Source organism: Hemitrygon akajei, chromosome 1, assembly GCF_048418815.1.
Source record: "Hemitrygon akajei chromosome 1, sHemAka1.3, whole genome shotgun sequence".
In the NCBI taxonomy this organism is placed as follows: domain Eukaryota; kingdom Metazoa; phylum Chordata; class Chondrichthyes; order Myliobatiformes; family Dasyatidae; genus Hemitrygon; species Hemitrygon akajei.
The window spans coordinates 7,052,068-7,065,363 of NC_133124.1; the positions used below are offsets into that span (position 1 = coordinate 7,052,068).

At 43.0% G+C, this 13,296-nt stretch overlaps 1 protein-coding gene across 1 annotated transcript in view; it reads left to right on the top strand.

Annotated features, from left to right (window-relative positions):
• The window catches only part of deptor (DEP domain containing MTOR-interacting protein), a 119,498-nt gene that overhangs the window by 74,571 nt on the left and 31,631 nt on the right, over positions 1-13,296 (top strand). Inside the window, exons 5-7 of the mRNA XM_073028969.1 lie at positions 1,631-1,809; positions 3,519-3,701; positions 12,853-12,990. Coding sequence (XP_072885070.1) covers positions 1,631-1,809; positions 3,519-3,701; positions 12,853-12,990 — 500 coding nt within the window. The remainder of the gene's footprint in view (positions 1-1,630; positions 1,810-3,518; positions 3,702-12,852; positions 12,991-13,296) is intronic.

The window sequence follows — 13,296 nt, forward strand, 5'->3', positions numbered from 1 at the left end:
TGCAACTCATGTTCTCAGTATTTTATTTGCACAGATTGTCTTCTTTTGCACATTGGGTGTTTGTCAGTCTTTGTTTATGCATAGTTTTTAGTAAATCCTATTGTATTCAACACACACAAAATGCTGGAGGAACTCAGCAGGTCAGGCAGCATCTATGGAGGGGAATAAATAGTCAACGTTTTGGGCTTTTACTAACCTATCTTTGCAAAGGCATACTTGCTTGTGTTCTTTTTACTTGGGTGTACGTGTATAAAAGTCCACTGGCTGCACACAAGTGAGTAAATTGAAGCTTTAACTTTTATGCTTTTCTATTTTAGTCATTAAGTGGGTATTTTCTGGAATTTGGTGATCACCTTATTGTTCATTTCCTTACATGTAAAACTTGCATGCCAATTTTCAGGTGGTGGTTAACACAACACTTTAGAGTACCAGTGACCTGAGTTCATTTCCCACCCGCTGCCCGTAAAGAGTTTGTATGTTCTCCATGTGATTGTGTGGGTTTCCTCCAGGTGCTCCAGTTTCCTCCCACAGTCCAAAGGCGACCTTAGGTAGGTTAATTGGTCATTGTAAATTGTCTTGTGATTATGCTAGGGTTAAATCAGGAGGTTGCTGGGTGATGTGACTCAAAGGGCCATAAGGGCCTGTTCTGTGAATCTGGTTACCTTTGTAAAAGCTTCTATGCCAGGTTTTCCCAATCTGGGGCCCATGGTTAATGATAAAGGCTGGTGGAATGAAAAAGGTTGAAATGTCCTGTTCTATGCCAACTTGTGTATGGTTACATTCAAGAATAACTGGTACAGGAATCCTGAAAGCTCTCCTGTATTTTGGCTTAGATTTAAGAGTATTGCTGCTACATTCTCTTTTGTGAAGACCCTTTCTTCCCAAGACAGCTGCTGTTTAAACTGTTCGGCTTTCCTCCAGGGGCTCCGGTTTCCTCCCACATTCCAAAGGGTTACAGCTTAGAGTTGGTAAATTGCTGGAAGTGTGGTGACACTTGCAGGGTTCCCAGCACAGTCCTCTGGTTTCATTCAACACAGACGGTGCAGTTGACCGTTCGATGTTTTAAACACACTCAATGATTTAGAAAGAACATCTTTTTCCCTGCCATGCCACTGTTACAAAACAACAAATTTCACAACTTATGTCAGTGACCTAATACTGATGTTTCGGGTAGTGAGGCGAGATACATCTCTATCAAAGGAGGTGTAACGTGCTCCTCCTCTCTGCTGCCCTGCAGATCACCCTTGGACAAGGTGTAGCACCAGCTTAACCCCACCCCCTCCCCATCAGGGTCATGTGAATCCATGGGGCAGGTGCTGGATGGTCACATGAGCAGCCAGTGCACATCACAAGTCCTGGTTATGTGACCACTGACACCACGCAGACAATCTCTGAAGATTATTGATAATGGCTGCGGTCACCCGTCTTGTAAAGACACTGCCCAGAAGGCAATGGCAAACCATTTCTGCAGAAAAATTTGCCAAGGACAATCATGGTCAAAGACCGTGATCACCTCATGTCATATGACATGGTACTTGATGATGATGCTTTGATGTACATGTGCCAAATAAAACTAAACTTTATAAACTGTTTTAAGTTGATTGTTGTATTTTTATCTTTATTGTGATAGGTTGCTGAGTACTGAAAACTCCCTGATGCAAACAAGGGAGGAGGAAGGGGTGAAGTACCAGCGGGCATTCATAGCTCGTGAATTTATTGATTGGCTGGTACAAGAAGGGGAGGTTACCATGAGGAGTGAAGGGGAGCAGCTCAGCTGTAGACTGCTCGAGTATGGCATCATTCAACATGGTGAGAGCTTAGTTACATTTTTACTTTTTGTAGTGCTATGTGCTGTGGTTTTATCTGCTGAAGTTGTAATTAGATTTTTAATACTGAAATGTTAGCTGGCTTTCTGCTCCCTGGTCAGCTGTTGAACTTATGGCTTACTGTGTATTTACCTGTGTATTTGTCTATAATAGCTTCTTTGTGCTAGATATTGATGTGAAAGTAAATTTATTATCAAAGTATCCCTTTAGAACAGTGAGGAGGAGGAGGAGGAATTTCTTCAACCAGAGGGTGGTAAACCTACGTAATTCATTGCCACAGACGGCTGTGGAGGCCAAGTCATTGGGTATATTTAAAGCAGATATTGATAGGTTCTTGATTAGTCAAGGTGACAAAGATTACGGGGAGAAGGCAGGAGAATGGGGTTGAGGGGCTTTATGAATCAACCATGAAGGAATGGTGGGGCAGACCCTATGGGTCGACTGGCCTAATTCCACACCTATGTTTTTCCACTTAGACTTCACAATGCTAACAACACATTACGTTTCTGTCACCACACACTCCCTTGAAATTCATTTTCTTGCAGACAAGCACAGGGAAATTATGACACCCTGAAGAATCAAGAGCCTATCAACCTCCGCTTTAAATACAGTGAATGACTTGGCCTCCTCAGCCATCTGTGGCAATGAATTCCACAGATTCACCACCCTCTGGCTAAAGAAATTCCTCTTCATCTCTGTGCTGAAGGGATATAGAGCAAACTATTCCAAAGCAAAGACTGACAAACAAAGTGCAAAACAAGGCAAACTATGGAACTAAAATCTAAATAAATAATATGGAGAACATGAGTTGTAGGGTCTTTGAAAGTGAATCTGTAGGTTGTGGAATCAGTTCATAGTTGAGGTGAGTGAAGTTATCCATGTTGGTTCAGGAGCCTGATGGTTGTAGGGTCTTGACTGTTCCTGAAATTGGTGGTGTGGGACCCAAGACTTATCTACCTCTTGCTCGATGGTAGTAGCAACAAGAGAGCATGGCCGGGAAGATGGACATCCTTGATGATGGATGCTACTTTCTTATGGTAGTGCTCCATGTAAGTGGACTCAAAGGTGGAGATAACAAGCAAGCTTTTAGTTTAATCAGGCCAGGAGTAGATAGCACACTTCAATTAGAAGAGCTGCATTCTGGATTCCTGCCCCTAATTTACGTTCTTTATGGCCCAGATGGGATGACTTGGGGTTGATTGAAAATGGGTTGTTTGCAAATGTGACACCCATTACTCTTTCTGCAGAAAATCCAGAGCACACTTGTGCATGGCTGCTAGCCTGTTAAGAACTCCAGTAACAATCTTAAAGATTCAAAGACGCTTTATCTTTAAACATGAGAGATTCTTCAGATGCAGGAAATCCAGAACAACACACACAAAATGCTGGAGGAACTCAGCAGGTCAGGCAGCATTTTTTGGAAAATAAATAGCAGAAAGGCGGTAGACAATTTATAGGAATAGTCTAATTTTACCAATTTTCTAGAGCTATGAAGTTCAATCTAGTCAAAATCAAATAACCAAAACAACTTCTATTGAATAGTCTTTCCTGATTGTGCTTCTGTACCTTTGCTCTGGATTGGCTGTCCATTCAATGTTCAGTTTCTGTTGTATTGCTTTGACAAGCAGTTTCTGTAAATAGTTCAAACTCTATCACCAGTCAAATGATCCTCTTCCCGTTCTGCACACACAGTGGCCAACAAACATCACTTTGTGGATGGTAATCTCTTGTATCAGTTCCGCATGAACTTCCGCAGAAGGCGACGGCTGGCGGAGCTGCTGAATGAAAACCCACCTTTGGTGCCTGACAGTCATGAGAGTCCTTTTTGCTTACGCAAGCAGAATCCTGACAGCAGCAGCTCCAACTTTCTGTCAGGTAAGAATGAGTTGCTCTGTCATTTATGGTCTATTTCAGTGCTGTTCACCGTCGCTTCTCATCACAATTCCTCTCAGCTCTCATGCACGGCCGCGCAGTAACTGGAAATGCTCCCGTGCACATAGCTTTTGTTGCTGCTTAGCTGGGATTTTATTTTGTATAATGTTAATATGTATGCTGGCTGGTGGCGCAGTGACATCAGCGCTGGACTCCGGGAGCAAAGGTTCCCGAGTTTGAATCCAGTCTGTCCCCTCCCAGACAGGCTTTTTCCATCCGTGCTGTGTTGAGTGTCGAGCTCGCAACTCGGCCTCATAAAAAAAAATCACAGCGCTGTGAGAAGGACGTGGGGGACCACACACAGAATCTTTCCTCCAAAACAACCACTTCAAAAAAAAGTGTTTGCCAAGTCTCTGGCAGAGTATGGCACACACAAAAAAAAACCCTGTAATTATGTATTGATGAATATAATCGAAATAATTTCTAGATAATAATTGTACCACAACTTTTACTTTGAAACATTTTAGAGCTTCATTTACATTTTCAAGTTACAAATTGTAACAATAAACACAGAATGGAAGTCAGTATCTGATTTTTAATAAACTGATGGCCTGCTGGACACTGACGCCATCCAGTCAAAACATTTTACTTTTGCCATTGTCAGTTATTTTGGCTACTTGACATCGTTTACTTGTGTTTTGAGTTGTGGTTTGTGTTTTATTACAAAAAATATTACAAAAAAAAGTTTAAAGCGCTACGCAGCTTTCAGGCTGTGTGAAAATTTCCTGCTCAGAGCAACGGTTGATCCATGTAGCGGAGGGAATATTATTTCTCATGATGTCTTATCTCTCTTGACTGACCTGGCTTGGTTCAACATTAGTCCTCTATCATGCTTTACAATCAGAAAGCTTGTTTCTGTAGCTAACATTGCTTGTTCAGTACTTCCCTCTGATTTCCATCTTTGAATTGTACGTACAAATTCTACTGATGAGCTTGAGTATTATTTTCTTATTGCTCTCAACACCAAATGACGTAGGAGCACAATTAGGCCATTCAGCCCATAGAGTCTGCCCCGCCATTCCATCATGACTGATTTATTGTCCCTCTCAACACTCTTCTCCTGCCTTCTCCCTGTAGCATTTAATGCTCTTCCTAATCAAAAACCTATCAACCTCCACTTTAAATATACTTAATGATTTACCTTCGCAGCTGTCCGTGGCAATGAATTTTACAGATTCAGCATTCTCCAGCTGAAGAAATTCCTCCTCATCTCTGTTTTAAATATTCCCTCACTATAGGAAACATCCTCTCCATATCCAATTTTTCTAGGCTTGTCAATCTTTGATAGGTTTCGATGAGATCCATACCCCCTCCTCCCTCACTCTTTTAAATGCCACTGAGTACAGGATGCTCCTTGCATGTTAACTCTTTCATTCCCAGGATACTTATGAACCTCTGCTGGACCAGACCCTTTACAATATCAGCACAATCTTTCTGAGATAAGAGGCCCAAAGCCACTCACAGTACTCCAGGTGTGGTCTGACAAATTTAGAGAGCCAAGCATGGCTGATTTATGGTTAAATTCAAAATAAGTAACATGATTTTCAGTACTGGGAAGTGACAGTAATAAACCAAATTACCAATCATCTTTGAACTTTGCTTCCTGTAGTTGGGCAGTTTATAACTAGAGGGAAATCCTGCCTGTTTCACGTGTAGTCAAGTCGTTTATTGTCATTTAATATATATATGCATATAACCGTATAACACATATGGGAACGAGACAACGTTTCTCCGAACCAGGGAGCAAAGCACAGTGGTACACCTAACACATATCGCACACGATAACTTACAAAGGTAAGGAAAAAATCTACAGATGAATCACACATATATAACAAACCAAAGTGCATTAATATTGAATATTGTAAGGTATGGAACGGATTAACCAGTGACACTTTGAATACAATGTGGCCGGGAGATCAGAGCCTAATGGTCTGGGGGAAGGAACTGTTTCTCATCCTGACCGTTCTTGTTTTTATGCATCAGAGTCTCCTGCCTGATGGTAGAAAGTCAAAGAGGATGCTATAGGGATGGGTGGGGTCCTTTATAATACTAAGGGCCCTGTGTCTGCAGTGCTCCTGATAAATGTCCCTGATGGATGGTAGGTAGAAGGGGATGGCTTGTCTGCACCTTCCTGAAGTCCACAATGATTTCCTTTGCTTCTCCACGTTCAGCCTTAGTTTGTTCTTCTCACAACTATCCACCAGCCGCTCCACTTCCTCTCTATACTCCATCTCGTCATCGTTCTCGATGAGGCCCAACTACAGGAAGCAAAGGGTTCCATGACATTAAAAAAAAAAGGTTGGGAGCCCCTGATCTAAGGCATATCCACTTTTCAGTACTTAAATTTCAGCGGTGGTAGAACATAGAAAACCTACAGCACAGTACAGGCCTTTCAGCCCACAATGCTGTGCCGAACGTGTACTTACTTTAGAAATTACCTAGGGTTACCCATAGCCCTCTATTTTTCCCAGCTCCATGTACCTGTCCAGGAGTCTCTTAAAAGACCCTATCATATCCACCTCCACCACCGCTGCCGGCAGCCCATTCCACGCACTCACCATTCTCTGCATAAAAAACTTACCCCTGACATCTCCTGTATCTTCTTGCAAGCACCTTAAAAACTGTGCTGTCTCTTGCTAGCCATTTCAGCCCTGGAAAAGCATCTTGAGGTACTTAATGAATACTTTGCTTCAGTATTCTACAGAAGAGGATCTTGGCGATTGTAGGGATGACTTGCAGCAGACTGAAAAGCTTGAGCATGTAGATATTAAGTTAGAGGATGTGCTGGAGCTTTTGGAAAGCATCAAGTTGGATAAATCACTACCGGATGGGATGTACCCCAGGTTACTGTGGGAAGTGAGGGAGGAGATTGCTGAGCCTCTGACAATGATTTTTGCATCATCAATGAGGATGGGAGAGGTTCCGGAGGATTGGAGGGTTGCAGATGTTGTTCCCTTATTCAAGAAAGACAGTAGAGATAGTACAGGAAATTATAGGCTAGTGAGTCTTACTTCAGTGGTTGGTAAATTGGTGATGAAGATCCTGAGAGACAGGATTTATGAACATTTGGAGAGGTATAATATGATTAGGAATAGTCAGCATGGCTTTGTCAAAGGCAGGTCGTGCCTTACGAGCCTGATTGAATTTTTTGAGGATGTGACTAAACACATTGATGAAGGAAGAGCAGTAGATGTAGTGGCAGGTAGATTTGATGATTTGGTTCATCGCCTCCAACCATTTATTTCGCATCAGTGTACGCACAGTATGACTATAGACAGGAGGAAATGCAATGTTACCGAGCGGACCAATCACAGTTGTTGCTGTCTGCGTCACCGCGATGCGCAGTTAACGTTTTTGGAGGGGTGCGTGTCAGGTTATGGTGTAGGGTACAGCGTAGGTTATGTGGCTACGTCGTACCTACAGTGTTCATTTGACGCATAAGTATAAATCAGCCTTTACGTGGAGCTTAGAAAAATAGAGGGCTATGGATAAAGCCTAGGTAGTTCTAAGGTAGGGACATGTTCGGCACAGCTTTGTGAGCCGAAGGGCCAGTATTGTGCTGTAGGTTTTCTGTGTTTCTATCCACACGATCAATGCCTCTCATCATCTTATCCACCTCTGTCAGGTACCTCTCATCCTCCATCGCTCAAAGGAGAAAAGGCTGAGTGAACTCAGCCTATTCTCATAAGGCATGCTCCCCAATCCAGGCAACATCCTTGAAAATCTCCTCTGCACCCTTTCTATAGTATCCACATCCTTCCTGTAGTGAGGCGACCAGAACTGAGCACAGTACTCCAAGTGGGGTCTGACCAGGGCCCTATATACCTGTAGCATTACCTCCCGGCACTTAAACTCACTCCCACGGTTGATGAAGGCCAATGCACCGTATGCCTTCTTAACCACAGAGTAATGGAGTTTTATTTCTAAAGTTGGATTTCTCTTTTGATTGCATTCTGTTTTGTGTGCTAGATGATAAGAGGCATAGATCGAGTGGACAGCCAGTGACTTTTTCCCAGAGTGGAAGTGGCTAATTGGATGGAGCATAATTTTAAGGTGATTGAAGGAAAGTATAGATGGGGATGTCAGAGGTAGGATTTTTACACAGTAGTGAATGCCTGGCATGTTCTGCCAGTGTGGAGGTAGAGGCAGATACATTAGGGACTTTTAAGAAACGTTTAGATAGTCACATGGATGATAGAAAAATGGAGGGCTATGTCGGAGGGAAGAGTTGAATCATGGCTTGTCAAGCTGGGGGTCCATGGATAAGAAAGTCTGGAACCTCTGGGCTAGATTGATCTTAGAATCAAGACTAGCTGTAGTGTTCTAATATTTTATTCCAAAATGAACAGTTTTTCATGTTTACTTTAAAACATGTAAAAGTAGTTTTCTCAGTTGCAGAGCCCTGAGAATGTGTATGGGAACCCTGTGTTTACCCAGCCGGTAACAGGTCCTTCTGGGAATTCAGTGCCGGTGTTGTCATTGCAAAGCTAATTGAACAGAGCTCTACAGTAAAACATCTGTAGTTCCCCTGACACTAAATATTTGGTAATAGTTGTGAATTCAGAACTAAGATTCGAGATAGTTTATTGTCATTGTTCAGCACACAAGTGGAAAGGAGAACGAGATGATTGTTACTCTGGATCTGTTGGCAGCATTAAAAAAAAACACAATAAGCATAAAGTACACATTAAGAAAGTCACAATAAATATAAATATATAAGGTATGAGACGTGAATTAGCTAAGATAGACTGGCAAATGATACTTAAAGGGTTGACGGTGGATATGCAATGGCAAGCATTTAAAGATCGCATGGATGAACTACAACAATTGTTCATCCCAGTTTGGCAAAAGAATAAACCAGGGAAGGTAGTGCACCCGTGGCTGACAAGGGAAATTAGGGATAGTATCAAGTCCAAAGAAGAAACATATAAATTAGCAAAAAAAAGCAGCACACCTGAGGACTGGGAGAAATTCAGAGACCAGCAGAGGAGGACAAAGGGCTTAATTAGGAAAGGGAAAAAAGATTATGAGAGAAAGCTGGCAGGGAACATAAAAACTGGCTGTAAAAGCTTTTATAGATATGTGAAAAGAAAAAGATTGGTCAAGACAAATGTAGGTCCTTTACAGTCAGAAACAGGTGAATTGATCATAGGGAACAAAGATATGGCAGACCAATTGAATAACTACTTTGCGTCTGTCTTCACTAAGGAGGACATAAATAATCTTCCGGAAATAGTAAGGGACCGAGGGTCTAGTGAGATGGAGGAACTGAGGGAAATACATGTTAGTAGGGAAGTGGTGTTAGGTAAATTGAAGGGATTAAAGGCAGATAAATCCCCAGGGCCAGATGGTCTGCATCCCAGAGTGCTTAAGGAAGTAGCCCAAGAAATAGTGGATGCATTAGTGATAATTTTTCAAAACTCCTTAGATTCTGGATTAGTTCCTGAGGATTGGAGGGTGGCTAACATAACCCCACTTTTTAAAAAAGGAGGGAGAGAGAAACCGGGGAATTATAGATCGGTTAGGCAGACATCGGTGGTGGGGAAAATGCTAGAGTCGGTTATCAAAGATGTGATAACAGCACATTTGGAAAGAGGTGAAATCATTGGACAAAGTCAGCATGGATTTGTGAAAGGAAAATCATGTCTGACGAATCTTATAGAATTTTTTGAAGATGTAACTAGTAGAGTGGATAGGGGAGAGCCAGTGGATGTGGTATATTTAGATTTTCAAAAGGCTTTTGACAAGGTCCCACACAGGAGATTAGTGTGAAAACTTAAAGCACACAGTATTGGGGGTATGGTATTGATGTGGATAGAGAATTGGTTGGCAGACAGGAAGCAAAGAGTGGGAGTAAACGGGACCTTTTCAGAATGGCAGGCAGTGACTAGTGGGGTACCGCAAGGCTCAGTGCTGGGACCCCAGTTGTTTACAATATATTAATGATTTAGACGAGGGAATTAAATGCAGCATCTCCAAGTTTGCGGATGACACGAAGCTGGGCAGTGGTGTTAGCTGTGAGGAGGATGCTAAGAGGATGCAGGGTGACTTGGATAGGTTAGGTGAGTGGGCAAATTCATGACAGATGCAATTTAATGTGGATAAATGTGAGGTTATCCACTTTGGTTGCAAGAATAGGAAAACAGATTATTATCTGAACAGTGGCTGATTAGGAAAAGGGGAGATGCAACGAGACCTGGGTGTCATTGTACACCAGTCATTGAAGGTGGGCATGCAGGTACAGCAGGCGGTGAAAAAGGCAATGGTATGTTGGCATTCATAGCAAAAGGATTTGAGTACAGGAGCAGGGAGGTTCTACTGCAGTTGTACAAGGCCTTGGTGAGACTGCACCTAGAATATTGTGTGCAGTTTTGGTCCCCTAATCTGAGGAAAGACATTCTTGCCATAGAGGGAGTACAGAGAAGGTTCACCAGATTGTTTCCTGGGATGGCAGGACTTTCATATGAAGAAAGACTGGATCGACTAGGCTTATACTCAATGGAATTTAGAAGATTGAGGGTGGATCTTATTGAAACGTATAAAATTCTAAAGTGATTGGACAGGCTAGATGCAGGAAGATTGTTTCTGATGTTGGGGAAGTCCAGAATGAGGGGTCACAGTTTAAGGATAAAGGGGAAGCCTTTTAGGATGGACTTCTTCACACAGAGAGTGGTGAATCTGTGGAATTCTCTGCCACAGGAAACAGTTGAGGCCAGTTCATTAGCTATATTTAAGAGGAAGTTAGATATGGCCCTTGTGGCTAAAGGGATCAGGGGGTATGGAGAGAAAGCAGGTACAGGGTTTTGAGTTGGATGATCAGCCATGATCATACTGAATGGCGGTGCAGGCTCGAAGGGCCGAATGGCCTACTCCTGCACCTATTTTCTATGTTTCTATAAGATTAGCTTTTATTCATAGACTGATTTATGTCCATAAAGTGACTCTAGGTAGAGAACTGACTCAACATGAGGTGACTCTGACAAGGAAATGATTAAGTAGTGGTTGGGTGGGTTAATGTGTGTAGTTGTTGATCAGCCTTACTGCTTGGGGAAAGCAATTGCTTTTGAGTTTTTGTGTCTCATGTTCCTAGCGTGGATGGTGCATCACCTCCCCCCAGTGGGAGTGGGGATGAGGTAGGGTAATGCTGTAGATGCTAACACCATGGATTTTTAGAAGGGCTATGATAAAAGGGCAGAGTAGAGATGCGTCTCTACCAAAGGAGGTGTAAGGCATTCCTTCCCTCCACTAGTCTGCAGGTCACCCTTGGGCAAGGTGTAGCACCTGCTTAGCAGCCCCCCCCCCCCCCCCCCACCATCAGGGTCGCATGAAGACTTGGGAGCAGGTGGTGAATGGCCGTATGAACAAGTCTTGGTTACGTGACCACTGACGCCAGGCAGGCAATCTCGGAAGAGAATTGATAATATCTGGGGTCACCCATCTTGTAAAGACACTGCCCAGAAGGCAATGGCAAACCAGCTTTGTGGAAAAGTTTGTCAAGAACAATCATGGTCATGGGAAGACCATCACACAAGGTGGCACATGATGATAATGATCTAGCTGCCGGAATTATGGCTGATGGCATTAAAAGCTCTTTTGGAATCAGCTTTCCATGAGTAAACCCTGGATTATAGTTAGCATTCCCTGTGTGTAATGTAGCACACACTGTGGAATGCTGCGGTTCAAAGAGATTCAGATTTATGTATTACACATACTTTGAAACATACAGTGAAATGCATTGTTTGTGTTAACAACCAGCACAACGGAAGGATGTGCTGGGGGCAACCGCGAGTGTCACCGTGGTTATGGTGCCAATGTAGCATTCCCACAATGCTCAGCAGACAAACACAGAACACAGCAAGCAACAAAACAACAACAACAACAAAGTGAACCCCATTCTCCCTCCCACCCACCTACCTTCACACACAGTCCTCCAGTCCCAAGATAGGCCACTGTCAGCCTGCAGCAGACTTGAGGATTCTCAAGCATACAGCAGACTGGCAGAGTCTTGCAGGCCCAGGCTTCCATAGAGTTCTGAACTTTCGATCAACCTCAGGACTCGCCGCTGACGGCGAATGAAGACACTGAACACTGGACATGCCGATGGCAGGGGTGGTCTTTCAGAATCATTCGTGTTAATGCTGGGGTTAGCAACAACACTCACAGCTGGAGAATGATTTTGTTTAAATTCTGGATAAATCAATCACCATGTCCCATACATGACACAGGCCAAGTTCTGTGCTCTAGTCATGGGCAAAAGTATGGTGAGCATTTTTGAGCCCCTTATGTTAGAAAAGGCATGCTGGCATTGGAGGATTTCCAGAGGAAGTTCATGAGAATGGTTGCAGGAATGAAAGGGTTAACATATGAGAAGCATTTGATGGCTCTGGGCTTGTACTCACTTCCGTTCAGAAGAATGGGGGGTATTTCACTGAAATTTATCAAAAGGCCTAGATAGAGTGGATGTGGAGAGGATGTTTCCTATAATAGGGAAGTCTAGGACTAGAGTGCACAGCCTCAGGATAGAAGAACATTCCATTAGAACAGATGAATTTCTTTTTTAGCTGGAAGGTAGTGAATCTGTGGAATTCATTGCCACAGATGGCTGTGGAGATCAAGTCTTTCGGTGTATTTAAAACAGAGGTTGATAGACTCTTGATTAGTAAGGATGTGAACTGTTTTAAGAGAAATTTGGATAGGTACGTGGATGGGATGGTATGATGAGCTGTGGTCCGGGTGCAGGTCGATGGGACTAGGCAGTTTAAATGTTTTGACACAGACTAGATGGGCTGATGGGTCTGTGTGCACTGTTGCTTTGTATGACCCTATGGTAAGGGGAGAAGACAGGAGAATGGCATTAAGAGGGAAAATAAATCAGCCATGAAGCAATAATGGGGTAGTTTTGATGGGCTGAATGGCCTTTGGTTTATTATTCTGTTTAGCATCACAGCAAAAAGAAAGCTAAATATTGAAGCTTCCAAGGGTGTGACGAAGTTTTGCAGAATCACTTAGCCATGTAAAGATAATCATTACAGCATGAATTTACTCTTATCATCCACCTTCACATTGCCTCACTGATTATGCTCCGTTTGTATAGTGAGCCCGACAAAGGAAATCAAGATTATCTCAGCCGTCCGACGATGTAGTTTGAGCAGCAGCGGGGGCAGCAGTGGTTACTACAGCAGCAGCCCCACGTCCAACAACAGCCCTCCGGTCCTCTCCAATCCAAAGTCAGGTAAGGCTGCAGGTCTTCATGCAATCTTCTCAAATTCCTCACAACGCTGCAAACTGGAACGAATCATCTGACTCGGATTTACATGTGTCACTGACATACGTTGTGAAATTTATTGTTTTGTAGCAGCAGTACAGTGGAAGAAATAAATTTACTTTTAGTTATAATAAGGCATAGTGCAAAAAGAGAGCAAAATAATGAGGTGGTATTTGTGGGTTAATTGTTCATTCAGAAATCTGATGACAGAGGGGAAGAAGCTGCTCCTAAAACATTGACTGTGTGTCTTTGGGCTCCTGTACCTTCTCCCTG